The sequence below is a fragment of the Pogoniulus pusillus genome, chromosome 13 (genome assembly GCF_015220805.1).
Source record: "Pogoniulus pusillus isolate bPogPus1 chromosome 13, bPogPus1.pri, whole genome shotgun sequence".
Classification (NCBI taxonomy): domain Eukaryota; kingdom Metazoa; phylum Chordata; class Aves; order Piciformes; family Lybiidae; genus Pogoniulus; species Pogoniulus pusillus.
In genome coordinates this window covers 13,137,897-13,153,070 of record NC_087276.1, presented here as the reverse complement: position 1 = coordinate 13,153,070, position 15,174 = coordinate 13,137,897, and the positions used below count along the sequence as shown (strand labels likewise).

The window sequence follows — 15,174 nt, the reverse complement described above, 5'->3', positions numbered from 1 at the left end:
CTCATGCCCTTCTGTGTCTTCTTCCAGAGGGTAATTCTGCCTCAAGCATGTCAGTGGGATCAGAGTTTGGATCAGAAGCACCTGCAGTGCAGGAGGGCCCTTTAAAGGTGGCCAGATTTTAACAGCTGCTGCACATGTGATGCATCTGACTATTTGATTACTCAACTGCATGGATAGTTCTTGTATTTGCAGTTACTGCTGCAAAACATCCTGTACAGGACTAAGCTCAGATTAGTTCTCACCTGTGTGCACATACCTGCACTGGTTCAAACCTTAAAAGCCTGCTGGTCAGCCTTGTGCATCCACTGCCAATTTATCTTCTGCCCTTTTTGCTAACAGATGAGAAGTCTGTGGGGAGAAAAAAAAAACCACAGCAAAGCATCCCACAATGCCCAGTCCCCTGCTTCACCTTCCCTTCTTCAACGTGAGATTAAACAGACTGGGCAGGTACAGCCATTCCAACTTCCAGCAATCCCTGCTTGGCTCCTGTCCCCTGAAGCCTGCACACAGCCTTGCTGCAACATTTTGCAAGGGTAGCTGCTCTGTTCCAGGAGCCCCTTCTGAAATGTTCTGGCTTTCCTCCCCCCAGGTGTCAGCTGAAATACCCAGGCAATGCTATACCTCTGCTCCTACAGTATATTACTAATAGTTATTATTAGCTATTATAATGAAAATAAACCTATGTAACAGAAGTAGCAGTATCTATTATGCACTCACCTATTAAACACCTAGAAAACTTCCAAATCACTCCCTAGTTCTAGCAACACTTTATACAAAGCTTTTAAATAGCATCCCAGAGGTGTGTCTGTGCTCTTCTCACTCCTGAATGCTAATCATCACCTTCAATGCAGAGAGTAGGCTGAAGACAGCACCTATTGTCACAAGTGCAAACAGGCAACTGAAGTGAAACGTTCACCCATCTTTTTTTATCTTTTTTATTTGCAAAGTCAATAAAAATCCACCATTAGAAACATAATAGAGAAAAACGCTTCATTTGAAAAACAGAAAGACAGACATGGAAGGCAAACAGGAACAGAAGTAACTCAGTTGCACTACAACTACATAAAATCTTGCAGGCAGAGAAACGTCAGAGCAAGGGTGACCATACCACATCCTACCAAGAAAGTTTTCCAGGGAACCAGCTGCAGAAGCTGAGCCTGTTAACTCACGCAGTATTTTATACACAGTCATGTGAACAGTAGGGAATCACTTTCCAGAGGCACAGCTGTTCTGCCTGCCCTGTGGCACACCACAGCAGACATTCAACTACTGGCAGTTTCCAGCTTTCTCTAAACTCAGACACAGAAGGTGCCTATGAAATAATCCACTACTCTATAGCTTATCTACCACCTACCTTGAAGTATTTTTTTTGCATTTTGGGTTGTTTTTTTTTGTGGGTCTTTTTGTTGGTTTTGTGGTGTTTTTAATACTGGCCTACAAAATCTGTTGCTAATTAACCATCAAGGCACCTAAGTAAATTCACAAACAATCCAAGCTTTGAAACCTCAAATATTCCACATCTATGCCATGTGCAAATGGTACACTAAAGGGCATTCAGCCATGGCCATCAGAGCATAACGACCAGATAGAGATTTTCCACCCTGCGGCAGCTGCTCTGTTTGTGAACTTCCTTCCATGAGGAAAAGAAATGGCAGCAGTGAGCACCCTCCTCTCTCTCATCCGTGGCATTCAGGCACTGTTAGCAGCAGTATGCATGCTCCAGCCCTTACAGAAGAGCAGCTCCAGGGAACACACCACCAGGGCCTTGCAGCCCATGCCTGTCTGGGCTAGAAGAGCTCTCCTTCAAACCTCTCCCTGACTGCCCTGGGCACTTCCTGGAACCAGTTCACAAGATAAAAGAAAAACCAAAACTTCCCCTCATCCACGAAGCACACAAACTAGATCTCCTCAAAATCCACATTTGGTAAGCACTTTATGCTAGATTTTTTCATTAGCATTTGAATTGCCTTTTGTTGTTGTTTTGGTCGGGTTTTAGGCCAGCTGTAAAAAAGGTAAATTTGGCCAGTTTCTGCTTTATTGACAATGCAGTATTTCCTCCCACACAATACACAGAATATTCTTAGGACAGTTCCCCTGCAGCCAGTTGTTTAGCAGTGACCATGCAGACAGCCCCCACGCTCCCTCTGGGACCCCTCAGGAGCTCACGACGTGCCCTGACCAGGTCTCGTGCTTGGTTCCAGGAGCTAGATGGGTAATCACCACCTCCACCGCCTGAAGCTTCTCATTCTTGGGAGGGATGGTGCACATCTTGTAGGTGACCTCATCACCTGCCACGGGAACATACTCACCCTCAATGCTGTGAAGAGAAAGCTTCTGTTAGTCATCACTCGCACCAGCACTCAAATTCATCTGCATCTTAGTTATACTTCTTTACCTCAAGTGCTGAAGATACTCCATGATTTTTTATAGAGCCGTGCAGGTTTGGGAGTTACCCGCCCCCTCCTTGGTTGGGAATTCACCTAGACTACACTCATCCGTCTGGAAGTTAAGGAATGAAACTGTATTTATGGCTTGGCACAATTTACAAGCACTTCTATGCAATATACACAGATATTTACAACTATATGCAATTTGAAAGTAATACAGAAATCCAGAACCCCTCCCAGCAGCAGAGCCACCCAGGAGGGCTTTTGAACCCATTCTCCTCCTTCCTGCTTCTTTCCAGGAATCTTACCTCAGGAACTCCCCTACATGCAGGGTGAGCTGGAAGAAGGGTGGCAAGAGGTGTTAGAAGATTGATTAGTTCAAGCTATGCAGGTTCAGGCAGAGGAGTTAATACAGCAAGCAGGCAGCCACAAACTGACCTTATCTTTGTTTGTGTCCTTGTTTTCATATGTCTCAGCAGAACGAATGGGCAATATAGACATCACTATTATTTTCTTTTCACGGCCAATTCTCTCATTAAAATATTCCAGTTTGCCTCAAATAAGCACAAGAGCTCATCATCCACCAAAGCTGAAGGTTGATTTTGGTTGTCTTGCAGCAAAATCCTATAAAAACCATTATAAACACCACCACTGCTCTAAAACAATACAAAGAACTGGACACAAAACAGACCCACATTCTAAAACGCCTTCAAAAACAACTCGGTGAAGCTGGGCTTGGGCAACATGGCTGTGAACCATCCAACAACCTCTTCTTCGCTGGCAGCACTAGAGGGCAGGGCTGACCCTTCCTCTGGGGTTTGCTGGGTTTTAAAACTATAGGAAGCTGGGTTTTTTTTCCTTCCTTTCACTTAAGCTTCTGAAGTTGGCGATTTTTTCCTCTCTTTTTTTCAGTGGAGGATTGCACCCTGCCAGTTGTTGATTTTACTGTTATGTTACTTTACTATTACAGTTTGTCTATGGTATACAAAAAAAAGAGCCCAAGGAAGGCAACAGTGTCACGCAGAATGTTAGGCGTTGGAAGGGACATCAAAAGATCAGAGTCTAACTCTCCTGCTATAGCAGGATCACCTAGGGCAGGTCACACAGGAACACAGATGGGCTTTGAAAGTCTCCAGGGAAGGAGACTCCACAACTTCTCTGGGCAGCCTGCTCAAGGACTCTGTCATTCTCACAACAAAAAAGTTTTTCCCTTACATTCACATGGAACCTCCTGTGCTCCAGCTTTCACCACTGCTCCTTGTCCTGCCACTGGACATCACTGAGCAGAGCCTGGCTTCATCCTCCTAACACTGTACTCCACATCTTGATAAATGTGAATGAGGTCACTCCTCAGGCTCCTCTTCTCCAAGCTAAGGAGCCTCAGCTCCCTCAGCCTTCCTCATAAGGGAGATGTTCCCCTTCCTTCAGCATCTTTGTGGCTCTGTGCTGGACTCTTTCAAGCAGTTCCTTGAAGTCCTTCTTGAACTGAGGGGCCCAGAACAGAATATTCTAGATGCAGCCTCACCCAGGCAGAGCAGAGGGAGAGGAGCATCTCCCATGACACACTCCTACTACATCTCAGGATATTTCAAAATAACTCGTGGTGGAAAAGGAGGGTTCTTGTGACCCAGACATGTTGCAGTGTAGAAACTCTGCTTCAAGCACTTGGGAATTCCTGATTTCCAAGAACTGCCCACTCCTATGTAGCCTCTAGCAGGCAGGGATGCTGGAGGACTCACCCCGTGAATTTGCTAGTGCATTTGAGTCCTTTTCCGGAAACAGCAGGAGATGGCAAGAGAGTTGTTCCCTTCTGTTCAGAATGATGTTCTGGTGACACAGAACTGCAAAGCTTTCCTCACCTCTACCACTGTGTGGAAGATCAGAGCTTTTTCATAAAAATGCCAGCATGTGCCAAAGAGGACAGGCAGAGCTGCCTCCCAGCCTGCCTTACCACAATACTCAGCCAGCAGAAAAGATGCCACTTCTCTGTGGGAAGCTTTCTCCTGCAGCGGAGCATGAAATGTAAACATCAGGCCCTGTGATGGGAAGTGTCCTTGGGTCTTACTGACTGCCAGGGGCCTAAGCTGGCAACCATGAGCAACCCACGCACAGCTGTCAGGGGGTGGAATCTGCCGGCCCCCGGGGCGGACGCAGCCCCAAGGGGGGCTGACCCTGGCCAGCCCCCCTGGGTGGTACTCACAGGTTGTTTACCACAGGTAACCTATCTCTGCCTTACACATAACTTGGGGCCAATCTGTACTGTCCACTTCTGCCAGCCCCAGGCTGTCTGGAAACACCTCCTCTGAGCACTATATAAGCCATTGCACTACCCTAATAAAGTTGTACTGATGTACTGATGCACAGATGCCTAGAAGCTGCTGTCTCGAGTCGTCAGTACCCCGATCTCGCCTCTCGCCAGCCTCCGTACCCCGACACTTCTCCTTGCTGTAAATATACCTACACAATCCCATGCTCAGGTTCCCCTTCTCTGACAATCTAGGCTAGAAATTTCTTGTTGTTTGAGGCTTTTCCCCAGTGTTTCTCAGAACCATTTGTGTTTGTGAACAGCTAAACACTCGTCACCAGTTCTGATGGATGCCTTATCTGTAGGACTTTGCTTGTGTACTCACATTACACTGTGGGAAATATTGTGCTCAGGGGTAAAAAAAACTCTGATCTCGTGTGTCAGAAACTTGGCATAGACTGTTTGGTTTGTTATTTGCCTTCACTGAACACACTGGGAGCATACTCACACCACCCAGGAATTTTATCCCACAAATGTCTGTTAACTGCAGGGATCTTAGCAGTGCGATTCATATCATCTCTCATCTTGTGACCCATTACTGTTGCAGCTTTTGTATTGCAGCAAAGACTGGCAGCACTGATAGGAGATAAATATTCTGGCCCTTATTGCCAGTTGTAACCTCACATCAGATTCTGCTTCTTCCACAGCTCTGCAGAGCTTCTTCAAGCTCCTGCACTGCCTCTCCCTCCACCCTTCTCCCTTTAAGGTCTGCCTCAGCTTCTGCACTACCACTGCTGCTCAGGGAGTTGGTGCATTGGGCTGGGGCTGAGCAGAAGCAACCTGTGCTCAGGAATGAGACAGGGTAAGCAGGGATGTACAAAACTGACCCATGATTTATAACTTCTCCCGTGGGAAACTCAAAAGGAAAGTCATTGTTTGCTCACTGATCGTATCAGCATGATCTCGAAAATGCTCCTGTATCTAAATGTGGATCTAAAACCTGTTTTGAGGAGTTAAAGGCATTCCCAAGGCCTGTGGTTTGAAACACATCCTTCAGACTTGACTTCTCCTACTCCAGAGCTGCCTGTGACTGCAGGAATCAGATCCAAGAGGGCATGTCCTAAGCTGAACTCTTCAGAGCAGGACCTGGGAAAACAGCAGCAAACTGAAGGCAGAAAAAGTCTTCACAGGAAAGTCAAGGTAAAGCCTCCTTCATCAGACCTGACAGCCCTTTCCACCACTTGCAGGCTGATCCCACTGGCCTTTATTTGCTTCTACAGCCTCCAGGCCAACTTGTCAGCCCAGCCCTGAATCACACTGGACAAACTGTTCAAGCTCCCACTCTTGCTGTGGCTGTCCTCTGCAGTTACTGCCTTCATTTATACCTCACTTCCCCCCTCTCTAAAAGGTTTAAGGTTCCTTCAGGTGTGATGGGGCTGCACACCCAACATGTACGGTCCTTTCAGGAGCAGAGATTAGTTCACTTTACTTACTGCCAAATTAATTTCCCACCAAATTGACTGCAGTTTACCCTGACTTTGAAAAAGAGAATTTTAAGCAAAGATGAGAAGATGCTACTGTACTGTCTCAGCCTGACAAGTGCACATGAAGCCTCAAGAAGAGACAAAGGACAGGGTCAAACCATGAGTGAAAATAGGAATGCCATGTGAAAAAAAAAAAAAAAAAAGGAAAAAGACTTATTTCTCACTTGAATGATCCCTTGTTGCCACAAAATGTGCTGCTATTGAGCTAAAACCACATTGCCATGAGGAATAACTCTCAACATGACCCATGCAGGATGTCGGTCCCACCTGATCAAGGTTACACCTTTCAGTGGAAGGCAACACAGCACAGACATTTCATCTGTACAAAGAAACATGAGACTAGCAATACATCCTGAGCAGAAACCCCTACCTGGCTCCAACCTCCTTTCAAGTAGTTGTAGAGAGCCAGAGGTCTCCCCTCAGCCTCCCCTTCCTCCAGGCTGAACAACCCCAGGCCCCTCAGCTGCTCCTGACAAGACTTGTGCTCTAATGTACATGTCAGCTTTTCATACACTTGATCTCTCTGCTGTCCTGGCTGATAAAACTAGATCAAAAGCCCGTGATTTTTTTGTACAAGGTGTATTGACAGTTCAAGAACTCCACTTTCTCCACACATGGAGACACATGCATGGCCAAAGAAAATAGGTGCTGAAGTGGAAAGTCTGCAGTGACTCAAGTACAGCTGAGCCACTGGAATGAGTTGCCACAAAACGCATTTCTTCACGTGGCCTCGAGCACTAGGACCAGCTGTGGACAGTATCTCAGGGAGTACAAAGCAGTTACAGTGGGGCTGGAACCAAAGTAGCATCTCCTCTTGAGATTACAGCCACCCACTCCCCAGTCCCAGGTACTGCCTTTAACTCCTGCACAGAGGATGAACACACAGAGCAAGCACAGTGCCATCACTTAGCAGGCATCAAATGAACGGATGCCCTGCCCAGGAAGGCATCTCATGTTGGGCTGAAAGGCTTTTTTAATGAACAGGAACCTTACATGTACTTTAAAAGCTCCTGTAAAACAGGATGAGATGCAATTAATAAACACTTGAAATCTGCCAAAGAGATCAGTAGAAATCTGCAAAAGAGATCAGCAGAAGTATGGTTAATGTAGAAAGCAAAGTGGATTCACACTGTCTCCAGAAGCACCAAAGTCATGCCAACACACAAAGGTGGGGTTTTAAGCCCCTGAACAGCACACAAATTAGATGTAAGGAAGAAATTAGATGTAAGGAAGAAAGACAGCTTTAGTAATTTAAAGAAAAAAAAAAGGGGGGGGGGGGGTGTTTTCTGTTGGGGTGAGTTTGTTTTAAAACTGAAATATATGCCAGGATATGTTCTGGTAAGAAAGGGGTTATTGGTGTGCTGGCAACCCTACTGCTCCTGTTTTTTCTGAGAAATTAACAAGTGGAACAGTACACAGAAACAGTACACCTAACATATGACAAGCTGCAAAGGGACTAGCCCAAACTGGAGGGGACATTCCCAGCCATCACTGAGAGCCTCTGCATTCCACAGCACTTCTTAGGTGACTGTTTAAAGTATTGTCTACAGCCTCTGGTCTGCAGAGGAAATTAAAAAACCAAAAACCCCCAAACGTTTGTTGATCCAAATTTCTTATACACTTGAATCACAAAGTTAATTGTTCCTGTGCCTTCTACTAAACAGATCATGTTAGTCCCCAAAATCTGCATGCACGTTTGTCCACTTCTCTCTACTGAAATGCACTTCTCACAGGGCTGAATGTTACACTGACAGCATCAGATCCTTTCTTGGTTTCTTTCCTTATCCAAGCTGACATGAGAAGAGACTGAAGCTGGTGATAAAACCTCATTCAATTCCAAAATGGATTCTTCTCATCCCCTAGTTTCCTTCTTTCCAAGCTTGCTGAGGTGTCCTTACCTCACCAAGACCGGGCCTGTCCTTTGCACAGCTGTGTAAAAAGCCTGCAGCCACAAACCCAGCTCAAATTTCATTCTCTCTCTTTTTTTTTCCCTTTAAATTTTTCTCCCACAGATCAGATATTCTCTTTCTTCCTGCAAAGTTCTGACTACCAGTTATTCTTGGTGCCTACGAAACACAAGATCATTAACTCACTGCCCCTGGTGCACATGAAATGCAAGAGGATATAGGTATTAGTTTACACCTTGAGTAAAGCTCCTTGTGAAGAGTGTTCCCAGCACAGTGTTTGCTCACCAAATGCTGCTTCTGGGGTAGTTGTGGACTTACTCCAGCACTATGTGACACCTAGCAGCAGGACCAAACAACATCCAGACTGCAGCACTTCTGGTGGTGTCAAGAAAGAACCCAATGGCACTTGAAATGTGCCACACAAGCAGGTGGCATGGCACTGGAGGCAGAGCCCTCCATGAAGCTGTGGGAAGATCCTTCATCAGGAAGCAACTGCCTTAAGCACTGCCAAGGAAATGAAGGTATCTTGGAACAGATTCAGCCTACAGCAGCCACTCTATATAGAAGTTACCTGGTACAGCGAGGTTAAACATTGGCTCTCCTGATGTTATATATTAATTAAATACTTTCATATTTGTATTTTTTAACCATTACTCCATAATAAGCATAGATTTAAAGGAAGGTGGAGATTTTCACTGCTATTTAAGAGATGAGTATGCATGTTCTACCCCAAATACTACATATCTAGGTATCCAGGAATTTTAGAACACTTCAAAAAATTAAGCTTAAAATAGGAAATACTTTTCCTGATGCTAGTGTTGGAATAGAGACACAATAGAGGGAGTTTCAGATTAGCCAGCAACTCCCATTTCCCAGCTCAGCGCCAGTCTGGTTTGGTGGAGCATTTTATCCTGCACTATTTTTAGGGAACTGGGAGGTTATTAGGAAATTACCTAAATAAGGAATGTTCTAGTTCTTCCTTCTCACAGCTGCTATTCATATTCCAGGGCTCTAGTTAAACCTCTTGGGACAAAGACTAAGTCACATGGAAGCATTTTTGAGGAAGAGTTTTTTTGAGAATTCAGAGCCTTGCTGATCAACAAATCTGCTATGTGTCACACCACACAGCAGCTTCCCATGGATCAGGGGGCTGCATTATCTTATGGGTTTCCTAAAACTCATTTAGCACCTCCACACAACTCCTAGTATTTTTATGGAACAGCAGGACATGAAAGAGGAATCAAACATTATGAGCTACTAATCCTAAATGCCCTTCTATGCAGCCCTGGGGTAAACTGACAGCTTGGGCACTCATCAGCAAAGACAGCCATGACCTTATCAAGTCAGCTGGCAGGCAAAGCAGGGGCTGCCTCTCACCCACCAGTCACACTTGCAACTGGAACAGGCAAGTGTGAAAGACATACAGACACTGAAAAATCCCAGCTGTTGACACCCAAGGTCTCTGCTGCGGGTTTGTCCTGGTCTCTGTCTCTGCAGAGCAACCTTCCCAGGAGCTGCCTTGTCTACACCAGCAGCTATAGCTGCACATCCCTCCCAGTCCTCTCATCCTCATCCTCTTGTCCAGTCATCTACTGAGATCTCTAGTCAGGGTTTATTTAATTCAAGGATACTTATGGCTCTGTAGCTACTTTTATCTGAGCAGCCAGTTCAACACCAGGCATCACACCAAACACCATGAGGAAACAATTGGTGATCATGAGAGGCAAATCACCCTGTATCTGCTGCTCAGACTTTGTTCCTAGCAGCCACAGAGCACTCGTCTGCAGCCAGCAGAAACTGTTTTGCTACTAGTTCATAGAAAAGGCAGCTCAAATTAACTGATAATTACCATCAATTTCCAACCTGTATAGTTCTCTTCACCAAAAGAACAGAATCACAGAAGGGGAGATGTGACATTAATGCTCTGCATTAAAACAGTGATCTGGCAAGGAGCATGAAAGATGATCTCTCCATAGACATGAAAAGCTTGAAGTCAGCTCCTCAACGCAGCAGGACAGCAGCAGCGGTGCAGCTGAGTTCTAACCTGCAGGAAGATGTGGCTAATAGTACATCCCCCTTGTAGCCAGAAAACGATATCCAACAGAAGAATGGGACCATATCCCCACCTGCAAACACACCACAAGACCAATTTTCTTCTGTTCAGTACTCTTCAGTTGCAGGCACTATAACCACAGTCTCCACATATCACAACACTTAGGCAAAGTGCTGCAAACGCCAGGGATTCAAGGGTGCCAGGTGTCAGCATCCCAGGGGAAGTATAGTCAAATCTCCAGAGCCATCATTAAGCATGGGGTCAGGAACCCAAGCCTGAAGGACAGCCTGAAGACCTCTCTGCAATGCAGCACTTTCCCCTTCACAGCCAAGTACTAGCAAATTGCAGAAAAGCCACAAGCACTGCATGTGTTTTCCTGTTCCATTAAGTCAGCTGCTTTTGCAAAATTAAAAAAAAAAAATCTTTAAAGCACCAGGAGTGTGGTCACTCACTCATCACTGCTCTCTGGTCAGCTGCCTCCTTGCCTTGCCCTTGCAGCTATGCAGACTTCAGGCCAAATCCCCACCAAAACCAGAAGCCCAGGGAGTAAGGAGTATCCATTGTGTGCCCACTCCCAAATGCACTGGGAAAGCAGAAGAGTGGGACTCACAGGCAATGCTCCAAAGCACATCACTTGATCTGCCACTACAAGCACCCATAGCCCAGCTGCCCCCATCCCTCTTGGTCTGTGTCCTCAGGACCCCCTTTGGAAGATGAGCTGATGTGAACTTGCCTGTACAGGCAGCACAAGGTGAAGAGACTCTGCAGCCAGCACTGCAAGGATTCCCTGCCCACTCTCCAAACGTGCAACGTCTGCAGGAAGAGTGGCAAGAGAGTGAAACTGAAGCCAAGAGAGCCATTACACTTCTGGAACAACCAACCTGGATGGGGTTTGTGAGAGCTATGAAACAACAGTGAAGGAGGCAGGATATGAAGTGGGATCCACAGTTCTCAATGCTGGTGCTGCAGTAGCACCATCAGTTTGGTGACAGTGGATGAGGCTGCAGGCTGGTGGAAAAGAAAGCATTAACAGTGCACATCACTATTAAAATGCCATGGAGTGTTTTTTAAAGACTTCAGGTAAACGAATTTGCCTTTGCTTCTAGATTTCCACAGACATTATCAGGACTTCCCATTCCAGCATCCCTACCCTTAACAGATATGATTTTACACTTGCACTAGCAAGCACATTCTGTCTTCTGCCCTGGAGAAGACAGCAGAAAAAATATCTCTCACCAGCCAGCATGCCCCAACATCTTCCTGTACACTTGGGTACATCAACTTGAGAAGTGTTACCCACAAGCACAAGGAAGCAGGGCTTGCTCTGCACACAATGCAGAAAGTGGCAATGAACTTGTGGTGGGCACCTTGAGCTTGGTGGCAGTGGCATCACAGCCTCCTTGCTGTGCCAGGCCATGCTCCTGCTGCTGGAACAGCTACTCATATTGGTGTGTGGGAGCTGGCTCTAATCTGTCCATCTCAAGCACCAACAGTGCTGCAGCTGGGGCAGAGTTTCAGCCACAGCTGCTTTACCCACAGACCAACTCAGGAAGGTGCCATGAGTGCTGCCAGGAAACTGCCACCACCTGCAGAGACTATCACCAGAGCAGCCACGATGGCTCGCTTCATCTGCCACACGAGGACGGCTCAGAAGAAACTCTACCACCTCTCAGTGCCAGCACTTCCAGAACACTCCAGGCTGCCATGGTTAATTGTTCAGATTCGTACATTTTTACCTGATCAGTTAAAATGCACAACTTGTTCCACACAAGTGTTACTGATCCAAACCTTCTCTGTGGCATTCAAGCCACAGAGACAAAAAATGCTCTTTAAACTGGCATTTCTTATGCTGTGTATCTACCCACAGCTGAAGTCTGGCTTCACAGTAACACAGATTTGCTGCCAAGTGCCACCCATCATATAGAATCAGAGAATCAACCAGGTTGGAAGAGACCTCCAAGATCATCCAGTCCAACCTATCACCCAGCCCTAACCAATCAACTAGACCATGGCACTAAGTGCCTCTTCCAGTCATACATGTCCACATGCCCACATTCACCTTCAACTCACACAGGCATCAAAATCTAAAAATTTGCAGATGCCAAGTGAAGAAGCTTTTGAATGCCACATATATTTGACCTTATCTTTAGGCTAACGCTTGTTCAGCATGGCATATCTATTTCCATAAGTGTTATTACCTTACAAAAATAAATGGAATGCAGACATCTCATTTTGCAGAAGACATTTTCACTGAAATGTAACCTTACAAGCTCCCCAAAGCTTAAGGAAGGAAAAAAAAGTTAACGATTCTTCAAATTATTTTTTTATGTTTGCCATCCCATTAATTTGCAAGATAGGCAGCTGGTCCCAATGCTCAAACCCTTCACTAATCATCACAGCTTAGTGATGGGAGTCAGAGGAACAGTCTATCTTGCTGAACCCAAACTGGCATAGCATTTTATCCACATCTCTGAAATCCCAGCATTCAGGGAGAATTGACTCAGAAGAAACAATCCTCTTTACAGAAGTAGATGCCTACAGCACGCCAAGACAGCAAACAGATTGATGGCTCCTTCACATTCAGGTTTAACTGAGTAAAACAGGTAGAAAAGAACTGTGTGATAAAGATCAGCAGCATCTCAAAACTCACACTTTGCAAACCAGAGTCATTAGAGTCCCCTGAGCCACACTGATCGTTACAGAATGCTGCTGCAAGCAGCAATTCCCATCAATAAAGAGCAGTGTTTCTAGTTCACTGTGAAATGAACTGAAATGAAAGGCATTATTAATTTGTCTTTCCACTGCTGCCTTGCATCAGAGCTGAGATAGTGATACCATCACCCTCTAGCACTAGAAGTTGTTTCCAACAATTCAAATACACTCAGGGTAATTAAAGAATACAATGTGCTGAAACCTCCAGTACTCCATTAATAGCACTTTTTACTAACAGGTTGAGGCAGAAATGCCAGCTATTTTTGAATTTCATTTCCAAGGCAGTACCTACATAAAAAACCCATTTAAAGCAGTGGCTCAGTCCTGACTCAATAGAAAAAATCCTGTTGGTTTCAAAAGGAGCAGAACTGAGCCTATTAAAACTTGCATGAAACATATCCTTCAGACCTACAAAATTCAGACAAACTTAACCTTGCTAAAACATTTCTGAAAGAGCAAAGAAAATGGTCTTTGAACACATAAATGACAGGCTTAAACAGGCTCTGCTCTGGAGATGGGAAGGGAATGAAGAGCCATACTGAATGTATGGGAGATGCCAGTTAAATTTCAGAAACAAGTAAAAGCCATGTCTGTTAATTACAGAAAGAGCTTGCTCAGGGAAGCAGTGGATCTCCAGCACTGGAACTGTTAAGAGTACAACATGTAAAGCTTCTGCCAGAAAGGCACAGGAGCACTGCAGCAGCAGATGGAGTAGAGGAGGTCCCCTTCAATCCTCTCATCTATGGTAAAGTTAGGACAGATGCCATGCTGGAGAAAGACTGCAGCATGCCACATTATGGCATGCAGAGACAGCTCCCCACCCTAAAAATGAAGAGAAGCGGTAGGTAGGGCACTGAGCTGAGACATGGGAAGCCAGAGCTCAGGTTGAAGGTGATACCAGAGCCTACACTGTGGCTCTCCCCTTCTCATCCTTTGCTCAGCTCCAGCTCTTCAGCACAGGGGTGGTCTGAGGGCATGGCTGGGTGAGGCTGAGAGCAGAACTGGCTACACACCAGCAAAACAAACATGTTGAAGATACACAAAGAAGAGTGATTGCCCAGGAACTTTTACAATCTTGATGACTCATCCAGCAGGTTTTTTTAAGACAGGTTGAGCGTACAGAAGAAAGGGGAGGATGGCACACCACGTCCAGGCCACAGTCACCCAAATACAGCTATTGATGGCTCAGAGGAAAAGCCTTTTGAAAGCATACAGGATTGATACACCAAATAGTAGAGCCCCTGAGAGGATGCCTCTCACACAGACCACCATAGGCATGGCAGAGAGAAAAATGTCATAACCACGTCGTAAAGGATTTTAGTGGAGGAAAATTATGGCAGCCTTCAGTAGCCAAACAGAAAAACTTTGCTGGAGTTTCTAAGAGTTACAGCTAACAGGAAGGGACTGAAGGTAGGAGCACTTAGTGTTCTGTGGTGGTTTCACACACTTAGAATTTGGGATTAATGCCCCCAAAGCATAAATTCATAGAATCAACCAGGTTGGAAGAGACCTCCAAGATTATCCGGTCCAACCTATCACACGACTCAGAGTTTAGAAGTAAAATGAAATTATAATTGACAGAAGTAGGCTAAATATAAAAAGTAATAAACATACACAAATAAATATACATACACACACACAACTCAACAATAGCCCAGCTACCCCCCTGAACAAAGCCAGGACACACTCTTGGACACTGCAGCCTTCAAGGCCACCCTGCCTTACCTCCTACTGCAATACAACCCAAACAATGATCAGTGCAGAGATGCAAGCAAGGCCAGAGGGAGAGACAGAGGTGAAAACAAGCAAGCAAGAGAGCAAGAACATTCTGAACTCTGAACTACACAGAATTTTCTTGGACCAATGCAGTGGGATAAATATATCCCTTATTCAGCCCCTTTGAGAGTAGAGTCCATCCCCCTGGACTCTGTCTGAATTCTCTAGAAAACTTGATTTACAATTAGGACCCTAGTCCTAAACTGTAACATGCTCCCAGAATCAAGTACTGGATTTTGCCCCAGAGAGAAAAGATGGTTTGGGTTGTTGTACAGGAACTGGGGAACAGCTGAAAGCTCAGGTGATCTTTTGTACATACCAAAAAAGGGTAGCCCAAATCAAAAAGTTCTCTAGAGTTGTAGAAGGGTTAATTTCACATAATGGAAGAAAATTTCACTGAATTAATTGGAAGAGAAAATGTAGAGGAAAAAAACCCACACTTGTTAAAATAGATAGTTCTTTAAAATGAATTCATTAGAGGGCTGAGAACTCATGTTTCTGTGAGAGGGCTCTTCTAGCTAGAGCCTTGTTGATCAGTAACTACATAGGT

General features: G+C 45.3%; 1 protein-coding gene across 3 annotated transcripts in view; it reads right to left on the bottom strand.

The window, feature by feature from the left end:
• Positions 1–919: 919 nt before the first annotated feature.
• Positions 920–15,174, bottom strand: part of CARHSP1 (calcium regulated heat stable protein 1) — a 39,413-nt gene continuing 25,158 nt past the window's right edge. For all 3 annotated transcript variants that reach the window (XM_064153044.1, XM_064153043.1, XM_064153042.1), the window contains one exon: positions 920–2,317. In XM_064153044.1, coding sequence (XP_064009114.1) covers positions 2,155–2,317 — 163 coding nt within the window. In that variant the 3' untranslated portion in view covers positions 920–2,154. The remainder of the gene's footprint in view (positions 2,318–15,174) is intronic.